Below are 21,313 nucleotides of genomic sequence, written 5' to 3'. Positions count from 1 at the left end.
GAAGACATCTTCATAGATACCCAAGAAAAGTATAGTAACCCATCCCTAAGAGGTCGTAAAAGTAATGTTCATCCACGTTTACTAAATAATTAGGCCCCGTTTTGTGAACCAGAGAAATCACAATTCTCCGATCATTATATCGGAAGAAGAAGAATGCTTCCGAATTCCTGTAATCTGTATTCTGATTGAGGATCATACAGTGGATTGTGAAATGCTTTGTTCACTTTGTTCATTAAGTATGTGAACTTAATATACGTTAGTTAATAAAACTGATTTTTCATGTGTTAAAAATTATTTTAGCAGATTTAAAATGATTATTTTAACCAATTTAAAATGATTACAGCAGAGACCGTTATAAGGCACAAAGAGGTGGCTGGTGGAAGACCCAGAAACAGAGGACAGCCTGGCCAGCTGGGTGGGACAGACCAACCCTCCTTGAAATTGTCCTCAGTGTTAACGCAGCGGGACCCCAGGCAGGTACGGGTGGGCTCGGACTATGCTCAATGCAGATTCAAGGAAAGGGTGCGCTGGAGTTGGAGGAACTTGGGGACGCAGAGGTTATGTCCCCACTCTGACAGTCAGGATCACTTTCCAGCTCTCCAGCCACTAAGCACTGGAGTCACTTGGTCTCTTCTCCTTTCTAGTCACATCCAGCAGCTTCTTCAAGGTCAAAGACCCTGGTATATTTCATCCAGCGCAACTCTATGAATGACGTCTATATGCCTAGCGTCTTGTGCGGGGTTGTGGGTGAGGGTCCTACTCAGTCTGTAAAACAGCTGGCATCTCTCTTACAACCCCCACTGCAGTTAAGGAAAGAAAACTCCCGCGGGGCGACTTCCCACCAGGATGAAAGGCAGCATTCTTGTTTCGGTCTAGCGAGTGCTCTCCCCCTCTGCCCAAGCCTTCCTTCCCATCTTGGTTTTAGACGCTCATGCAACAAATACGTCTGCAACAAAGAACCCCAAACCAATCTCCTTGCTTTCTGATTTTTTTCCCTTCAGTTTATCCTTGGGCTAGATGAATATTCCGGAAGGACCTGGATTTTGTCACTTCAACGGCCCCGCCCCCTGGAATTCACAGACTCCTTGGCGGTCCTGCTGTATCACCCAGAGCCACCTCTACCTGGTCCTTCCATTCTGGCTGAGAGGGAAGGCCCACGGGCCTAATGCATCTGGACTCACCGACCTGTGGGCGTTCGCTAGAAATCACCATCCCAATCCTCTCTTTCTCCTTCATGTCCATCCGTCATTCAAATCCCACTGTAAGCTCTGCTCCTTTGTAAGCACAGGTCTGAGCGTTTTTCTTCCTGTTCTGCAAACATGTGGGGAGCAGCTCCATGGGGCCAGGGGTGAACTGGGGGCCGGGGGCAGAGAGGACGGCTCAGCGTCCGTGCTGGGCCGCTCACGCTCGGGTGGGTGAGGCAGGTGAGCAAGCAGACACCTGCAGCCACGTGTGGCAAAGGCCACGGCAGAAGAGCGCCACACAGGTGCAGCACGAAGGGGGCAGGGCGGGGCAGGGCTGGAGTAATGGGTCATGATGTCAGGGGGATAAAAATAAACTCCTCCACGCAGGTTTAACAAAGCGCGAAGACCCAGAAATCAGCAGGGAGACAGCTGCCAACTGGAGTGTGTCCTGGGCGTTCAGGCGGCGCAGGCGCTGCCCTGGCCTGAGTTCATGGCCATTTAGAAGCCAAGGGTTCTTGGTGCCTGTCACTCTGCAGAGACAGCTCCGCTGGGACAGGGGTTCCATGGACCACGTAAGTTTAAGAAAGTCCACAGACAACTCTCCATCCCCACGCTGACCTTGCTCTGGGAGATCAGGTTTTCTCAGCTGGGTAGTGGGCTCACTAGAAACCTCCACTTAGGGAAGCTGGGAGGATCCCATGAGCTAACACAGCCTGCAGCCTGGCACATGCTGGCCCTCAGGACATACCCCCCAGGGGCAACACTCAGAAGGGGTCTGCCAGAGGATGATCAGCTATGTTCCTCTGTGTTCTACAGCCTAAGTCAGACCATGGCAGTCCTGTCTCGGGCCCAGGAGGACACTAAGATTTGACAGTGGCCCTCAAGGTCACAGTGCCCCACCCCCTGATGCATTTCTGAGCACCCCTCTCACTCTCTCCATCTGTTCCCCCGCCTCCTCACTCTCTTTTGAACAAGCCGTGTTGCCTCCTACCTCAGGGCCTTTGCACTGGCCATTCTCTCTGCCTGGAGCGCCCTTCCCATAGGGACCTGCACGCTCACTCCCCCAGGTCCTTGTGGTCTCCACATATCCCCCCCTTATCAGAGAGCCCTCCCCTGAAATAGCCTTTCCTCCGCTTGCCCAGCTTCACTGTTTGATACAGCCGTTATCGTCACCTGGATACATTCATCCGTTTATCTTTTACTTCCTGTCTCTCCCAGCAGAATGTGAGCTGCACCAGGGAAAGGGTTTATCTCTTTTGATTAGAGTCATGTTCCTAGCTCCTACAACAGGGCTCACATGCTTAATAAATATTTGCTGAAAGACTTCATAACTCTATTTATTTATATACAAGAGTATCAACAGCTTGTCTCTATCAACATGCATGTCCCAAACCCCTTGTGGGTGCCAGGTCCTGTGTGGGCACTGGAGGGACAAAGGTGAATGCTGTCCCCTTGAGCAGCTCTTGGTCTGGCTGAGGACAAAGACAGGCAGACATCCAGTGACTATACTTTGTAGAATGCAAAGTGGCAATGAAGTGCCAAGGTTCTGTCTGAGTGTCAAGACTGAAAGGATTTAATTCTGCTCAAGGCAGAGTTGGGAAAAATTCATGGTGGAAGGATATTTGAGTGGGGTTTTGAGAGACGAATAGGAGTTTGGAAGGCAGGCAAGCTGAGAAAAACATTGTAGATGGAAGGACCCGCATGCATACCATAAACACACATGTGCACAGATGTGTTTGTGGAAGACTCACTTGGAACTTGGAGTCAGAAAGCCCAGGTTCTAGCCGTTCCCCCACCCCACCCCATTTAGTCATTCTTTATGTGAGATCACATAGCTCCTACCCTGGGGCAGGCCCTGTGCAGGTGTGCCCCCAAAGGCTCTTGGTTTGGTGCAGGAAAGGGAATTAAACAGTTTCAGATCTGAGAGAGTGGGTACAGAGGGGGAGGCCGTCCACCTGCAATACTCCTGGAAGGGAGCTGGGTGACACACACAATCCTGGGAATGCTCTGACCCTCTGTTTCTTTATCTGAGATCATTCCCTACTTTGAGAGCAGTTCTGAAGATCATACACATGCATGGAAACTGTCAATATCACTTTATACAGATGTTCACAGGGTAAGATGAATGTTTATATATTGATGTAGCTTTTCCCAGTTTTATGACTTTTCTCTGTGTAATCTGGGAGAAAGTACCCATTTCTAGTCAGCCTAGATGCCTAACTGGCTCACATGTACCGCAAAAAATGGGACCATGAAGTAAAATTCCTCTTCCTTTGAAACCAGTAGTTCTCATATGATGTATTTAATGGAGATGGAATTGATGCTGTGAGCATTTGTCTTTAGCATAGATCATGTTGGCCCCCATGATGGGGGATGCTTCTTTGAGCTGCCAACTCTGGGTACAGGGGAACTGAATGCGGAAGATAACTTTCACCTTTCCTGTAAGACTCAGGGTCACCCTTGACACACAAGCAAACAGAGAAAACCACCTGTGATTGTAATTGTGGTGAGTTCTATGAAGAAACAGCTCAGGATGCAGTGTTCCACCAAACAGAGAGGGTGTCAGGATTTGTACTGAGGGAGGTCAGGGAGGCAGAGGGGAAACTGGGAGTAAGAGGGGAAACCCATTGCAGAGTCGGAGGAGCTTAGTGCGGGCAGAGGGAACAGCATAAACAAGGGCCCTGAGGCTGTGACAGCTTGATCTGCTTGAGGAACTGAAGAAACGAACACAGAAGGTCGAAGGGCTGGAGAGGAGGTGGACGCTGGGCAGGGCCAGACCAGACGGAGCCTGGGACAGCGGCTGATAGAGTTTGGAGTTTCCCAGGTCCCGTGGCGTTGCAGGGTGCAGGAGGTCCAAGGGATCAGGACCTGTGAGAGTAAAAGGAAGGAAGGATTGGGCACAGGGAGAACTGAGCTGCAGCGTGTCTTAAGAGAAGCCTCCGAAGACCTGTGAAAATTCCTGGATGGGATGACCCTTCAAAGCTGTCTGAGTTGGGGCAAGAGGGCTGCGCTTCCTTCCTTCTCTCAGACACCGGATGAAGGGTGCCCTGGAAGACGGCATGACCTTGGGTGAAGCAGCGCTTAAGGTAAGCACTGTCTGCCGGCAGCGTCCCTGGCAGCTGGGGTAGCAGGTCCCTCATTCCTTAAGGAGCGTCTGGATGGCACATCGACCAGAAATAGGAAGCCACCAAAGGGCTTTAAACATTTAGAAAGGTCACCCTAGCTCTTGTGTGGCAAACGGGCTGGAAGGGTTCAAGGCTGGAAGAGGAGCCAGAGATGGGGATGAATCTGAGATGCTGTTTGGAGGTAGGACCAGGAGTGCCTGGTGATGCATGGGGAAGAGGGAAGCATCAAAGGTTTTTCTAGGGGTAACTGGGTGGTACCATTTACCGAGATGGGGGAGATGAAGGGAGGAATATGCTTCTTAAAAAGAGAATCAAAAAGGCTGGTTTTGGCCTTAAGTTGGAGATACATGTGAAATACCTAAATGGCTTTCCAGTAGGCATTTGGATCAGAGAAGATTTTTCAGAAGAGAGTTGTTGGCATAGATGTGTATCAGTCAGGGCTCTCCAGAGAAGCAGAACCAATAGGATCTATCTATCATCCATCTATCTATCTATCTATCATCTATCTATCTGTCATCTATCTATCATCTATCTATCCATCATCTATCTATCTATCTATCTATCTATCTATCTATCTATCTATCTATCTATCTATCTATCTATCTATCTATCTATCATCTATCATATCTATCTATCTATCTATCTATGCATTTATTTCAAGGAATTGGCTCACATCATTGTAGGGGTTGACAAGTCCAAAATCTGTAGGTCAGGTCAGCAGGCTGGAAACTCAAGCAGGAGTTGAAGCTCCAGTCTTGGGCAGAATTTCTTCTTTTTCAAGAAACCACAGTTTGGGCTCCTGAGGCCTTCCCACTGCTTGGAGGAGGCCCACCCACATGATCGAGGATGATCTCTTTTACTTAAAGTCCATCGATTGGAGATGTTTACCACATCCACAGAATACCTTCACAGCAGCACCTAGATTTGTGTTTGATTAAATAACGGGGTGCTGGAGCCCAGGCACGTCGACACATAAGACTAAGCATCACAGATGACATTTAGAGTCATGACCCTGGCTGGGATTAGTTAGGTGGGCCATGTAGAGAGATGAGAAGAGGGCTTAGGATTGAAGCCTGAGGAATTCCAACATTTAAACTTCACGTGGAGAAGGAGACACTGGGCAAGCGGAGTAGGAAGGAGTCGGCAGTGAAGACCGGGTTCTGTGCCCATCAAGTCTGGGAGCCCATGGGTTAGACAAAGCCCTGCATTAGACAAAGCAGAGTGGACTGGCCTCTTGCCTGTAAGTCTTCCCAGGGCCTTTAATATGCATCTATGCAGCCCCACAAGAAAGACGTAGTAGTTGCATTTCTCAGACTCTTTTGAACAATTAGGAGCCAGACTCTTCTGTTGTTGTTTTTGTTTTTGTTTTTTGAGAAACTTTCGGAAACTCTGCAGAAGGGAATAATGGCATCAAAAGAGCTTAAACATTGGAAGGGGAGCCCTGCAGCTCTAGAAGAAAATGAAGTCAGGACTGAGTGGAAGAGAAAGAATTTGGGCAACTAATGGAGTGGGGAGGGGTTGCCAAATGAGAGGTTCTCTTCTTCCCGCTGGAGACCGAGATGGAGGGGTCGGACTAGCCCAGAAGGCCATTCAGCTGTCAAGCTGTCGGGGGTCTCACTGCTTTGTCTTCCTCAAGGGGACTGGTACTTTGTGAAAGAATCTGATTCCAAAGCAAGACCCTGGTCCTTGAGGTCTGATGCGGAAGTCAGGGTGGGCGGGTCTGGCTGAGGAACCACGTCATGGGGGTTTAAATCCCAGCTCCATCACGGTTCAGCTGGGTGAACTTGGGCCATTTTTTATACCATCTCCCGGGGCCTCAGTCTCTTCATTATATTTTTTTTTTCTGGATTTTTAAAACCATTTTAAAAAATTGAAGTATAGTTAAATTACAATGTTGTGTTAGTTTCAGGTATCCAGCAAAGTGATTCAGTTATACACATAAATATGTCTATTCTTTTTCAGATTCTGTTCCCTTATAGGTTATTACAAAATATTGAATATAGTGCCCTGTGCTACACAGTAGGTCCTTGTTTTTTATCTATTTTATATACAGTAGTGTGTATATGTAATCCCAAACTCCTAATTTATCTCTCTCCCAGCCCCCCAAGGAGACCCAGTCTCTTAATCTATGAAGTGGGCCTCTTCTCCGAGTTTGGGGATCAGGTGAGATGGCGATGTAGCTGGCCCTTGGTCAGCAGCCGGCGGGAGCTCTTCTGGTTTCATCACTTGGCCGTTGCACAAGGCGGTGCTAGTGTGAGCGCAGCAGGGTTACGTAAACCGTCCTCTGCCTTGGCCAGGACTGGGGAGAGGAATAGGCAGGCGTACTTGACTGCCCTGAGTGGGCCGTGTGGTGACTCAGCGTGGAGGGGGGTGTCCAGAGGAGCCTCAGAGCTCCGTCCTGGGCCATTTTTCAGGGTTGTTTATAAACAATGTCCCACCAAAGTGGGCTTGGTGGTGGAGCTGTCAGGAAGCTGGGAGCTGGGCCCTGTGGCCTCTTCTTAACCTGGTCTGAGACTCCTGGAATCGGCCTGCCTTTGGGGGAAGGAGAGAAACAGGGCAGCCCCGGCCCTGGGTCAGTAGAGACAGTGTGTCGAGGCCTGTGGTGCACACACTCTGGGGGCCTGGGCAGCCCCCAACACGCTATGTTACCTTGCGAGAGGCCTCAGTATCTTCCCTGTGAAGAAATCTCTAAAATTCTATAAGATGGTGTATCCCATTCTTTCTTAGGACACCTTCCATCACCAACTAGCATCTCTAAACCCCAGGAGACCTGAAGAAGGTGTCTGGTTCCCTCCTCCATTGTCGGGGGAAGCAGTGCGTGTGGACTGGGACGGGCACCTCGTGGGTGACACGCACTCAGAATCGTTAAAACATCTGTATTCGTCTCCTAGAGCGGCCGGATCAAAGTACCACAGACAGGGTGGCTTAAAGGAACAGAAATTTATTCTCTCACTGTGCAGGAGGCCAGAAGTTCAAAAGCAAGGTGTGTGCAGGGCTGGTTCCTCTTGGAGGCTCTGAGGGGGAATCTGTCCCCTGCCTGGCTGTGGGCGGCAATCCTGGGCATCCTTTAGCTTGCAGAAGCATCACTACAATCTCTGCCTCCGTCTTCTTAGGGCCTTGTCTCTGTGTCTTTGTGCATCCTCTTCTCTTCTTATCAAGGTCCCCGTCACTGGATTTAGGGCCCATCTTTATCCAGTATGACCTCGTCTTAATTACTTCTGCAAAGGTCCTATTCCCAAATTAGGTCATATTCTGAAGTTCCAAGTGGATGTGAATTTGGGGAGGGAGGGGACACTATTCAACTCATGAGAACACTTTTATCTCACTTAATCTTCACAACGCCTGGATCCTCATTTTATAGGCAACCTGCCACCCAGAAACTCAGAGAAGTTAACTGATCTTGTCCAAATTCCCACAGCCAGGAAGCGGCAGGGCTGTGAACCAGGGACCTGGCTCCAAGTCCAGGGCAGTCCCTGCCATGTTGGTGCCACCCATTACAGTTTACAAAGCCCCCTTTCCAGAGTCATTAGCTCTGTGTGACACAGGTATACTTATTGTATTATCTGCCCATTTCACAGATGAGGAAACCGAGGCCAAAGGCCGGTGTGGGGGAAATGAGTCAAATGGTTTGTAAAGATCAGACGGTGAGTAGGTGGCATGGCAGGGACTCAAGGCCTGGACTCCACGATTCTTCCCCTCCAATTCAATATTATATCTCCGTGTAGGTCAGGTGAAAGAAGCCAGACACAAAAGACACATACTGTGTGATCCCACCTCTATGAAATGTCCAGAATAGGCAGATCTAGAGACAGAGGGAAAATTAGTGGCTACCAGAGGCTATAAGGAGGAAATGACTGCTAATGGGTGTGGAAGGATGAAGGCGTTCTGGAATTCGGGAGCAGTGATGGTTGCACAACCCTGTGAGTACACTAAAAGCCACAGGAATGAGCAAGGCACAGAACTCCTATCTCAGTAAAGCCGCTCTAATAAAGATCTCACTGTAAGCCACCTGCCGCTGGGGAGGTGGTTCTTCAGGGAGCAAGAACTTACAAGCCCCAGAAGATGCAAAGTCTGTCCATCAGGGCAGAAACAGCCCAAGCCGAGGCCGGATGCTCTTCACGCAAGAAGGCACCTTGGGAGCTTCTTCTGTGATAATTTGCATCCCCCTGTTAAGGCACAAACACACAGAAAGCAGGTGGGCTTCTGACCACACTCCTGAAGAACCGTATGGCCTTAGCAGGTTAGTTCCCTCTCTGGGCCTAAGTTTCCACATCCCGAACTGGCAATGATACAGGCACCTCCCTACCTGAGTGGTCCTGAGGGTCAATCCTAAAAAGAGCTCAGCAATGGCTAAACAACAAGGTCCCATTGTATAGCACAGGGAACTATAGTCAATATCCTGTAATTAACCATAAAGGAAAAGAAAATAAATAAACAAGAGCTCAGCAGAGTGAGAGATATTTTCATGGAGCCCCTTTGACCTCAGCCAAAAAAACTCCACAAAAAAACCATTAAACTTTCAGCCACGGCTATTGCCAAATCGTGACCTCCTTGCTCAACCCTGACCCCAACATTCTCAGGGGGTTTGGCCAGAGGTCAGGGCTCTGTGGGGCTCTGCAGCGGGCCCGGGATTGAGTAACTAGGAGGTATGGCGTGCGCTGTGCGGGTCACAGTTGGAGACTGCACCTCTGCATCATAAGTGGCTGCATCATGGGCGGAAGCCTGCATCACCAGCACTAGTTCCCGTTGGGGCACCAGGTGCACAGTTGGCATTTCTGCACTGGGCCCTCACCCGCTCTGGCCAGGACACACTCAGGAGCTGGGCCCATCGCTTGGTTCTGAGTCCACCAGAGGCCCCTCTGGGCTTCTCCCCATCTCACCAGCTCGCTGGGGCCAAGGAGGGTCAGGAGTTGAGGGCCGCTCATGTTGCCTGGCCGGGGTGGGAGGGAGGTAGGAGGGAGGTGAGAGGGAGGCCTTCCCAGCCTGTTTACACCTGCTGAGAGCCCTGCTCAGACACCTCCAGATTGCAGAACTTCCTTGAGTCACGCCCCATCCGTGAGCAAAGTCCCTCGGATGAGTTAGCTCCCTTGTGCACTTGTGGGCAACTTTCTTCAAGCTCAAGGCCTTGGTGGGGTGCAGGCTGGATGGGAAGGGTGGGGACTGGACAGAGAACTGAATATCTACCAGGCACCTGGGTCCAATACGGCTGGAGGGTAGAGAATGGGCCAGGAACTGGAGAGAGGGAAAGAGACAAGGCAGGGGCCAGCTCATGAAGGGTCTTGCGAACCACCTTATGGAAGTGGAGCTTTATCCCAAGAGTGGTGGGACACTACTGAAAGGTCTCCTGTTAGAGAGGGCCGTCATCACCCCCACCATCATCTTCATGACAGCCATTGCCATCATCACCACCATCATAACCATCACAGCCGTCATCATCAGCATCATCATCACCATCACCAACATCATCACCATCATCATCACCATCACCAACATCATCACCATCATCATCACCATCACCAACATCATCACCATCACCATCACCAACATCATCACCATCACCAACATCATCACCATCACCAACATCATCACCATCATGCAGCTCATGCATGTTGAGTGCCAACTCTGTACCAAGCTAAACACTTTCATACACTAATTCTGCTAACAGTTCTATGATGTGAATGCCATTACTATCCTCATTTTACAGATGAGGAAATGTAGACTCAGAAAGGATAACTGAGATGCCCAAGACCACACAGCAAATGAGTCTGAGCCAGAAGCAGAACTGGAATCCAGGTCTGCCTGATCCCAAAGCCTTGGCTCTTAAACACTGTTCTTTACATGTTCTTTACATGTATAGCTTCCCTATCATCGTCTTTGCCTTCTTAAAAGATGTCATTGGCTGCAGAGTGGAGAATATGAATTGGGAGATGGTGGTAGTTAATATCAGAGATGGGGAGACCAATAAGAGATGATGGTTAGACATAGAAAGAAGCAGATAGATCCAGGAAACACTTAGGTGGAATGTAAAAGAGGTGCTGATTCACTAGGTGTAAGGAATAACAGAGAGGGTTATTCCTCTTTACCATGAGCCCCAGGTTTCTAGCATGGATTGATGGATGCACAGACAGAGCAGTGTCATTTCTGTAGACACAGAAAGCAAGTTTTTTTTAAATGAATGAGTGAATGAATACATGAATAATGAAGGGACCTCAAAATGGAGTGGGTAATGAGTTCCCTGTCACTGGTAGTACGCAAGCAGTAGTTAGATAACTGTTTGATCTAGACCTTGTCAAATGGAAGGCACCTAATAGATATATAGCACATGCACGGATGATTGAATTACAATTATCCCTATGATTCCAGGGCCTCATGGGCCTCATGCACACCTGATGGGTGCTTGGTAATGAGTCAGCAATGTAGGAATATGAGATGGGAGAAAATATTCAAACCCTGTTGAAATTTCTTAGATTTGTACTTGAGTATATTTTAGAGTGTACATTTTAATACATGTAAATAAGTGTACGTATTGGGTACATATAATCAAAATTTTTTTACTTATATAGATACGCAATTACAATAGCTTGGACACCACTGATTTATAGGACAGAAGCCCTAAAGTAGGTTGAGTGGAAATAAATGGAACCCCCAGTCCAAAGACTTCTAACTGCCACGGCAGTGTCTGTGACAAGACTCAGGTTTTCGGGAGTTGTAACAAATGAAAGAACTACGCAAGAATGCCTCATCCCTTTATTATGCTGGACAAAAACACATGTTTATGCCGTTCATCCATTTCTCCTTGTTTGTGAAATGCTCCCTCTTTACAATGTAGTAGCTCTTTGGACCTTTCACAGGACAGATGTTCTTTATCATGGTACCAACACAACCCACGGGGCAGCTCCCTTCCCACAGACCGATTGCTCCTTAGCCCACGGGTGGACCCTAAATGGCCATTAGGAGCCCAGGGCTGTGATGCGGCTCTGCTCATAGGAGACCTTCAGACCATACACACCCACTGATGAATGAGTGGTACACATTCCAAAGCCCAGCCTCCTTTTGTGTTACCCCACTCACAATATGCACATGGTTTAACTTCATTCTAATACTAAATGGTTCCTACTTCGTTCTAATGCTAAATGGTTCCTGTTTCTTATTTCCTCTGTTTTCTTTCTCCAGCTAGAAGTGTGTATGTTTATTTGGGCAGAGGGGTATGCGTGGCAGAAAACAAAGGCTGGGATGGGGAAGAAATCTTCTGTGACTCTTTTTCTTTTAAAATCCAGAGCTGGATTGGGCAGTATTTATGGGCTCTTTGCCATCTAAATCCTCCGGTCCCCCAGGTTCTATCCTCTCCAGGGAGAGCCCGCTAACAAATCACCCATTTACTGATCGAGGGAGTGCTTCCAGGGCGCTGCCTACATTACACGTCCCAAACTCCATTGCTACTGAGCGTCCCTCCCTGCCTTGACTCTGAGGGCTTGATGTCGGCGCCTGGGTGGTGCGTTCTCCGTTATCTCCACGTGGGCCGGCCACAGAAGGCAGATTATAAAACGTGTAGAGAAAGAAGAAACGAATTCCCCCTGGAGGACCTCGGGCTTGGGGCTAGGGCTGTCTCTTAAGCCTCTGGCCAAGGATGCTGGTCCAGCTTCCTCCTGCCTGACACCTGGTACCGGCTTTCCGCCCCGCCCATCACTGCCCACCCCGCCCCTCGGCACAACGACCCGCCCCTGCCCCGCCCACAGGAGGCGGAGCCGCGGACCCCTCTGCAGATGCTTCTTTGGGTAAATGATCTGCCAGAGACGGGTTGGGGAGGGCGTTCTCCCACCTCCACTGAAGGGGTGACCTTCCCTGAAAATGCTTGTGTGTGCGCGCGCGCTCGCGTGTGTGTGTGTGTGTGTGTGTGTGTGTGCACGTTGATGGGAAGGACAGGTGGTGGAAGGGAGCTAACATATTGAGCACCTAGTGTGTGTCAGACACCGATGGGTGCTTTACACCACCATTAGCTACCGATTCTCCTCTACGGACCTTTTGCTGAACCTGTGTTTTTCTCCTTATAATAAATTTATTCCTGTTCTGTGGGCGTAATAATGCCTCACATTTACATAGCACCTTTCATTTGTCAAAGTACTTTTATGCCTGTTAGCTCCTTTAATCCCCCAACAGCCTCGTGTTACAGAGGAGGAAACTGAGGCAGGGACACAGCCCCGTGCAACTAGTTATAGGCTGAGCTGGGGCGGCCTCTCCTCACCCCTCTGCTCTGCCCCGCCCACAGTGCCTTGCTTGACCGTGTCTAGAACAGCCTTCTGGTGGCTGCAGGTGCTGACTTATCCCCACGTGAGTCTGCAAGTTCCTTCAAGACCGAGACTGTACTTTCTTTTTCTTCTCTTACCCACAGCGCTCAAGGCTGCATATACAGCAAGTGCTGGATAAGTGCTTATTGGGTTCTTCTTTGGCACAGACCATTTGTCTTTCCATGAGGGGAATGAAAGAATCCTGGTCTCCGGGTTCACACCATGGATCTCTCAGAGTTTAACCTTCATTAACTTGAGAAATCATCCTCCAGGGTCCTAGCTGAGTGGATTAAAGAAACCCAAGGCAAAACTTCAGCTGAGCCCTGCGTGGGCACTCAGCAGCTGCACCAAAGCTGGGTGGCATTTCTGGAGATCTGAGCTGTCATGCTGGGGCAAGGTGGGACACCACATGGGAGGGAAGCTCGATCACTCCTGTCCCTGCCCCCAGGCTCCCTCCACTCCTGGGAAGCAGCAGACTGGTCTAGGGGTGGCAGCAAATAAGAACAACAATACTCTTGTGTTTCTGCAGCCCTTGGCTGTGTACCAGATCACTCCAACCTCACAGCCTTGTTATCTGCAACTTGAGCCGGGCAGGAATTTACTGGCGACACCGACTCACTGCCCGAGGTCACACTTGGGATTCCTTCCATTCCTCCTGGGGCACATCCTGAGAACCACTGTCCAACAGTCGCCACCCACGTTAGTAGCCCTGGTGACATCTGCTCACTGGCCGCTTCCCACCCACTACGACAGTTTGTGGATCTGGCGCTCCACTGAGATGGAGGTCCGCAGCGTGCCCATGGAGTTCTCCACCTGGCTGGGCTCCGGACCGCAGCCCGCCTGCCGGCACAGCCGCCCGTACACCTCCCGCGACTTCTTGCGGAAGCTCTTGCCCACGATCACGTACACCAGCGGGTTGAGGCAGCTGTTGCTATAGGCCACGTAGGACGCGATCTGCGTGAAGACGTCGATCACGTGCTCGTCCCAGCAGCTGGAGAGGACGTCGAGGCGCTGCAGCGTGTCCAGGAAGGTGCTGATCTGGAAGGGCAGCCAGCAGACGATGAACAGTAGCAGCACGGCCAGGACCAGCACGGTGGCTTTCCTCTCCGTCTGGATCTCCTTGAACTTCTGCATCTCGTTGTTGCGCAGCACGCGCAGGATCTGCACGGTGCAGAAGGTGATGACGCCGAGGGGCAGCAGGAAGCCCACGGAGTTCAGGAGGATGTTGGTGAAGACCTCCCAGCTGCGGGACGGGTAGATGATGATGCAGGCGGTGACGTTGTGGCCCTCGGCCCCGTACTCCCGCATGGTCCGGAACACCAGCATGGGCAAGCTCAGGAGCAGCGTGCAGCCCCAGGTCACCAGGCTGTAGAGTCTGGCCCAGCGCACCCCGCGCATCCGGCCCATGGACATGGTCTTCACCAGGGCCAGGTAGCGGTCGATGCTGACCAGCATGAGGAAGCAGATGCTGCTGTAGAGATTCATGTAGAGCGCGGCGTTCACCACGCGGCAGAGGACCTCCCCAAAGAGCCAGTCGAAGTTGTTGGCGATGGTGATGGCCCAGAAGGGCAGCCCGCAGGCCAAGAGCAGGTCGGCCGCGGCCAGATTGCCCAGGTAGACCTCCGCCACCGTGCAGCTGCTCTTGTGCAAGCAGAAGACGCTGAGGACGAAGACGTTCTCGAGAGTTGCCAGTATGAAGAGGACCCAGAGGAACGGGGACTGAATGGTGTTCAGCCAGCTCCACCAGTCGGAGTGGACGCAGCCGCTGCTCTGGGGAGGGGTCCCGGTGAGAGCAGGCTCAAGGACCTGCGAGGTGATGTTGAACATTTTGGCGCTGCAAGAAAGTGGAAAAGAGGCAGTTACACCTCAAGGTCACGAGAGGAAGGAGAAACGACTGATGCAGAAGGAGAGGGGGATGCTTCCAGAAGGCAAAGTCAGGGGTGAAACTCAGGCCTTTTCTGCGCGGTGTTCAGAGGCAGTTCAGGTACACCTGTGTGCCCAGGGTCTTAGAAAGGCGCCTCTGCTCCTTGGACTTAAACTGAGAGCTCCTGTTCTTCGCCTCCAGGCTCCACTGGGATGTGTACTTGACCAGCATCTGTCACCCAGACTAACAAGCGTGAGTGTTAGACCCTGGACCTCCTCGAAGTTTCCATGATGGTAGGATACACAGCACATTCCTTCCTTATCACAGGCCCCCCCCCCCCCACACACACACAAAAGGGCGCTGGTCTCTTTCAGCCTCTTGTGCCCTGGCCATGGGTGAGCAATTTATTAGAAGACAAAGGTGATATCATGTCAGACAGGGAGAGTCCCTCCTGGCTCGGAGACCACGGTCCATCTGCCCACTCCCTGTCTCCTTCTGGCAGAGGGCAGCATCATGCTTCCGTACCTTACGTCAGTGTAGCATTGATGATGAGCAGAGGTTGCTTGATGAAAAGGGAGGGGAAGGGGCTTTGGAGCCAGACAGTCCTCTGCGTTCAGTCCTGGCTCATTCATTAGCTGTGTGACCTTGGGTAAGTTAATTAACCTCTCTGAACCTTAATGTTCTACCTTGTAAAATGGGAATAACAAAATCTTCTCAGGGTTGTGGTGGGGACCTGAGACAAGGTGCAGAAAGCCCCAAGCACTGCACTTGATTCAATAAACATGAATAATTACCTGTTTTCTGTGGACTTATTAAAATAACCAATGTCAAACTCCAGCACCACTGTTGGCAGATTCTTGCTCTTATATTGGGGATTTCATCGTTAACCCACTAGCTCCTCTTTCACTCTGAGACTCAGACCAGCAGTGAGACTCAGACCAGGGGGCCGTTCACTTTCTGGAAGTTCCTCTCCAACTTCAGCAAAGAGGCATAGGGTTTTGATAGACATTGGCTCCAACCCTAGCTGTGTTGTCTTGGGTAAATTGCTTGACCTTTCTGATCTTCCACCTTATTGTCGTAGAGTCTTGCTCTCTCCCTGGCTTGCCTTGCGTGACTCTTGCAAGGTTTAAGTCAAAGAGTAGGTATGAAGACACGTTGGAAAACTAAAAGCACAATGCAAAGGGCAGGACTAATTGGGCACTTTCCTAGTGCTCCGTGGGGTGGAGGAAGGAAGGTGGAGGTGGAGGGGCTCTTCCTGGGCAATTGATTGTTGGGTAGGCTCGTGGGGGAGGAGCTGAGCAATAGATTATGGGAAAGAATCTGCTGACTGTCTCTGGGATTTCCCAGAAAAAGTCCTGGAGCAGCTGGCTGGCTTTGAGGGGCTGGACTGGGGACCTGTGATGAACTCATTCATTGATGCAATTTATCTTTAAATGTTTCTTGAGCATCTCCTCTGTGCTGAGCTCCACCTTGGCTCTAGGGACCCAGAGGGGAACACCACATGTCTCCTGCCCTGCCTGCGCTCCCAACACCTGCGACCCAGTGTGCGCGATGAGTGCCGAGGGGTGGGAGGAGGGGCAAGGGACACAGATGTGGGGGGAGGAGGCTGGAGGTAACTCTGGAGCTTCTCAGAGGATGAAGAGCATGTCAACAGGGGCCAAGAAGGAGGGAGGGCAGATCAGGCCGAAGGAGAAGCTTGAGCAGAGGCACAGAAGTGGGGAAGCCGCCCGTGTGTTCTGGCAGGTGGACGAGCTGTTGGCTGGGAGGTGGTAAGTGGGGGGGGGTTGAATAAGGGGATAAGGACAGTCTTCAGTGGGCGCTGAGAAAGTGAGGCTTTGTCCCTATTGGAAATACGCTCTGGAAAGGCCCTCCTAGTGGAGGGTGGTTTTAATATGTCCACAATTCTTCGATACTCCTCCTTTCAAAGGGTGGAGTCTAATTCCTCTTCCAGTGGATGTGGCCAGACTCAGTGACTTGCTTCCCACCCGTGGCGGCAGTGACAGTGTGTGACATCCAAGACTAAGGCATAAGAGGCTTTGCAGCTTCCTCCTTGGCCTCTTGGGTTGCTTACTCAAGGGGAGGCTAGCCGCCACGTTGTGAGGACACTCAAGCAGCCACATGGAGAGGCTCCATGGAGAGGAACCGACTTGCCACCTTGGACGTGGATCCTCCGGCCCCAGTGAAGCCTTCGGTTAGATTCTGTTCCCTCAGCCTGTGAGTCTTCCAGCTGAGGCCCCAGACATCACAGAACAGAGACAAGCCATCCCCACTGGACCCTAAATTCCTGACCTATGGAAACTGGCAGGCTTCTCTGCAGAACCTCTGAAGGTAAGACCTCCCCTACATGGTCCCCTTGGTCCAGCCTTTGGCCCCATTTCTGCAGGTACAAAAAACTTGTTTCCTTAGTGCCCCAGACCTGGGGCGCTGTCTCTCATGGTCTAGCTCTCTAGACACTCAAGTGTCACACCACATGCTGCTTGTTAATTTCCCCTGCAAGGTAGTCCCTAGCCAACGGGATGGCACCTGGCCCATACCTGGCTCTGAGAAGCCACAGGATCGTTAGAAGGTGGCCTGGGGAGTGCTTGACTGGGAGTTATAGGGCCCGTGTTCCATGGCCCCAGCTGAGATGGCCATCTGGTCATGTCCATAGTAGGTCACACCTGACACAGGACCTAGAGGCCAGGCTGGGCCCAGCTCCCCTTTGTCTTCCTAACACTGCCCCCCTCAGGACTGACCCTCCCTTTCCTCTGCTTCCACTCGGGATCAATTCCCCCCACGTTCTCTCTTTAGAGTGTTCAGACCTTCCCCAGTGGTCAGCCTTGTGTTGGAGACGTCCCGTCTCCATTGGAGACATGGCACATCTCTGTCTGATTTCTTGTGTTGGCTTCAGAATTTCAATCTCTTTCTTTCCGCGTTCACCTGGGGTCCTTCACACGTGACCACCTGTAGTGTGTGCTTCTCCTCTTGCACACCCCTCCCTCAAAGAGAGCAATCCACTCCCTCTGCCCCCGACAGGCCTTTGGGGATTGGGACACCAGCCTCACCAGCCCTTGAGGACTTTTGTCTTTGGGTTTAACATTGCCTGTTGCTTCACGTGTTGTCCCGGAGAGGAGGGGCGTGCTCTCCTAGGTGTTCTCCAGCTTGTCCCCTCCCCTCTGCCCCATAAAGAGTAAATCGAGGAATCCCTTTGACTCACCTGAAAGAGGCAGTGGTGGGCACGGCGCCCTCATGAACACACTGGATCATTGATCTCCTCCAGGCAGAGAACACTTGGACTCAGAGGGGGACGTGAGTAACGGCCTGCCCAGGCTGACTGGAGGAGAAAAGACAGTTAGGTGGTGGGACTGGGGACCATAAAACACACGCATTCTCCACTAGGGAATAGAAATGGAGGCCTTCACTTAACAGATATTTATTAAGCGTCCATCACACACTGGGTGCCAGGACATAATGTGAGAACAGGCGCAGCGTCTGTCCTCCGGGGGCTTATGGTCTCATGGAGAAGCCAGACATGACTCAGTCACTAAGTTACTGAAAAGTGACATAAATGCTGTGAAATAAAATGCAAGGTCCCGTGACAGCATGGAATGTGGGGTTCTAAACCAGCCATGGGCAGGGGCTGAGTGGATATTTATTATGAGACCCAAGGGTGAGCAGCAGTAAGCTGGGTGAAAGGATGGTGGTGGAGGATGTCTGGGCAGAAGGAACAGCAGGTGCAAAGGCCCTGGGGCAGGAAGACGCTGGGTGCAGATGTGCGTTAGGCCCTGGTGGCTGGATTGTGGGGGGGGCCAGGGGCAGTTGCTGCCCGTTTTTCTAGGCACGGGATGATGGAGACTGTAGAGGATCGATTCCAGAGGTGTTTAGGGAGGAACACTGACATGTCTGGAGCAAAATTGGACATGGAGAGGTTGGAGATGAGGGTAAGGAAGGGATCAAGGATGCTGTCACCCCCGTCCCGGTGCTGCCGTCTCCTATGAAGGGGATGAACGGGAAGGACTAACTTGGAGATACAGGATCATGTGTTCAGACTTGAACCTGTTAAGTTTGAAGTGCTTAGAGACTTGCACGTGGGTCTGGAGCTCAGGGGAGGGGGCTGGGCTGGAGGACAGGCTCGCCCTGATGCAATGGAGATGAATTAGACACAGGATCTCCAGGGCCTTCGAGCCTAATAGACAAATACAGAGGAGTGTTTCCAATCCACAGTTGTGGTCAGTGCTGCAACGTGCTCTCAAGTTCTGAGCCGGGTCCTCACCTGAGCCCCGGGGAAAAGTGATGGCCTTTCTGCCCCGTGGGGCTTGCACTGATGCAACCTCCCTCTCCCTCTTCAAGTTCAACTGCACTCTCATCCAGGGAGGTAGGCATTGGCTGTACGCTTGCCTTGCAGACGAAGAAACGAGGTGCAAAGAGGTGGGGTGACTTATCCAAGTGCCATTGCTGGCAAGAGGTGGAGGTGGGACTTCAACCCTCCTGGTGCCAGACCTGGAGCTCGGACCAGTATCCCACGTGACCTCTGGCTGCTGTCTGGGAAGGGTGTGAAAAGCTGGGCGCTTGCATGCGTGTGTGTGTGCGTGTGTGCGTGTGTTTAGCCGCGGATCTGCCCTGCCCTAGGTTTCAGCAGCTTCTCAGCTAGCGGAGTCTGTGCAGACCCTGTGCACCCGGCTTCCAGAAGCCCAGCTCTCCCAATGCAGCTGTGGGAGGTGGAGATCAGTTAGCAGACAATTCTGGAAATTTGAACACATTAGGAAAAAAAAAAAAGACTGGGTTGGTAAGCAGGAAATAAAGCCAAAGATCTTCAGCTAACACCCAGAAAAGGTTTCCCCAAACCCCCAAGCTGAGCTGAGGTCAGGATTTAGAACTTGCAAGAGATGCAATGCACAGCAAGTCCTTTTGATTTTTCGAGGGAGGGGGGTTAGGGGAAGGGAAGAAAGACCTAGTAGCATGCTTTTCCTGAGGGCCCCTGCTGGGCCCATGGAAAGAAAATTCAGCTGGGGGTCAGAGGTCATGTGTTCAGATCATTCATTCCTCAAGAGCAATTATTGAGTGTTTTTCTGGTGCTGGAGATTTGGTGGGGAAGAGTGAAGCCGAGCTTCCCCTGCCCCCATGGGGCTCTCTGTCCAGCCGAGGGACCTCAGCCTGCCTGCTGAGGTCACCATTTCCACCAAGACAGTGACAGCCGCATAGCTAAGCCAGGGTCTCCCAGCTCGGTCACCCTGGGGAGGTGGCAGCCGTCCCTCACTGCCCTCTGTTACGGGGCCGCACGGTCAGGTGTCCCCAGATCTGGCAGGATCAGCCCAGCTGGACCCTAATTGTTTGCTAACGACTGTCAACATTGCTCTCCTGTTCAGAACAAAGTTGAGGGCTTTTCTCTTTCCGATGTCCGGAGAGCAGGCGGTTTGGGGACCAGGGGGAAGGTAGGAGTCTGAGGCGACTCTAGTTTCTCTGCATCTGCTCTGGATGCTCCACGTGTGGGGGCCTCCGTCGCCCCCGGCTTCTCCCCAGCCCTGTCCCGGGGGCGCGGGGACCACTCCCTGGGGCTGAGACGGCTGCCATCCGGCTTCCCATGGGGGCGCCAGCAGGGGGCTGAGGGAGGGAGGAGGATGAAGATGCGGTGCCGGCTCCCAGCTCCCTCCTCTGGGGGCCTCCAGGGGCTGGCTGGGCTCACACGCAGCTCCTATCGGGGCCCTTTCCAACTCGCAGTCCAGGGATTCTGGTACGTGCCACCTCCCCCTGCTGCTCAGGCCTCAGGCCCGGAGGGAGGGGGGAGCGGGCCGTCTGCCGAGGCCTCTGCTGCTGCAGCTGTGAGGCCCGGGCAGGGTGCCCACGCGCTGTCTACACGCAGTAAAGAGACCCTCTGGTAAAATTCCCTTCCGCTAACCAGTATGAGCTGGTTTGAATGTGCCCTCTCTTTCCTACTGGACCCCGACTCGTATATCTTGGGATTATAAACTCAGATGGCAGAGAACTATCTAAGGGACTGCTGGGGGGAGGGCGCGGGCGTGGTGTGGCGGGCACACCCCGCTGCGGGTGGTGGTGATCAGATGTGCGGTACTCTGGGTGTCACTGGAGGGAGTCCCTTTCGCCCCCGGGGCCTCGGTGTCCTCATCGACACAACTGGGGGTGGGGCGGGGGGTGGACCCGTGCCCCCTCCCCCTACTCCGATCCTCGTGTCTGGGTCAGGGTGCTGGGCCCATGACTCCGCAGCTGGGCTTTCCCCTTGTTTTTCAAACTGATGCTTTAGAAGAAACATCCAACATTCTCCCTCAGAAACTGGTCCAAGAAGACTGACTTTAAAAGTATTTCCTTCGGTTGAATCACATAAACACTGGCTCTTGGTGCTGCGGAGAGTATTTCCATTTTAGTCTCAGAGGGAGTCTACTCTGGTTCCCCAAGAATCCATGTCTGAGGGCTCTGCGGCCGTGGCCACCCCAGGACACACAGCGTCACTTTCTCAAGGGCCAGGATTTGCCTTGTATGGAGCCCCTGATACTCGTAGCCAACTTGTGCCCCGTGTTTTGTGGCGGCGTGTGGGAGATAGGAGGTATTTCCCAAAGCGAGGGTTGTGGGCTGGATGGTAAATAACCTCGAATCGTTGAGCCACTCCTCTGGGTTAGCCCTGGAGAAAGTGTCCTCAGCACCTCTCTGGTGTTTATAACCCACCTTTCAACAAAGACAGCAGGCCCGGTGCCTGGGCTGGCCCCCAAATCTAAGCCAGACTTTAACCAGATTGTTTATGGTCCATTGTATTTATTTTTACAGGCTTTGTTTTGGTGACAAATGGTACTCATTTTCCATTTAAGTTGGTGATATGGAGTTACCAGTTCAGAAGTGAGTCGCTATTAAAGAAGTAAAGACCTG

General features: G+C 51.8%; 1 protein-coding gene across 1 annotated transcript in view; it reads right to left on the bottom strand.

Annotated features, from left to right (window-relative positions):
• Positions 1 to 12,061: 12,061 nt before the first annotated feature.
• The window catches only part of BDKRB2 (bradykinin receptor B2), a 34,390-nt gene continuing 25,138 nt past the window's right edge, over positions 12,062 to 21,313 (bottom strand). Inside the window, exons 2-3 of the mRNA XM_036841164.1 lie at positions 17,655 to 17,771; positions 12,062 to 14,428 (exon numbers count right to left, since the gene is read on the bottom strand). Of these exons, the coding sequence (XP_036697059.1) occupies positions 13,339 to 14,428; positions 17,655 to 17,704 (1,140 nt within the window). The 5' untranslated portion in view covers positions 17,705 to 17,771 and the 3' untranslated portion in view covers positions 12,062 to 13,338. The remainder of the gene's footprint in view (positions 14,429 to 17,654; positions 17,772 to 21,313) is intronic.

Source organism: Balaenoptera musculus, chromosome 2 (assembly GCF_009873245.2).
Source record: "Balaenoptera musculus isolate JJ_BM4_2016_0621 chromosome 2, mBalMus1.pri.v3, whole genome shotgun sequence".
In the NCBI taxonomy this organism is placed as follows: domain Eukaryota; kingdom Metazoa; phylum Chordata; class Mammalia; order Artiodactyla; family Balaenopteridae; genus Balaenoptera; species Balaenoptera musculus.
This window is presented reverse-complemented; position numbering and strand designations above follow the sequence as displayed.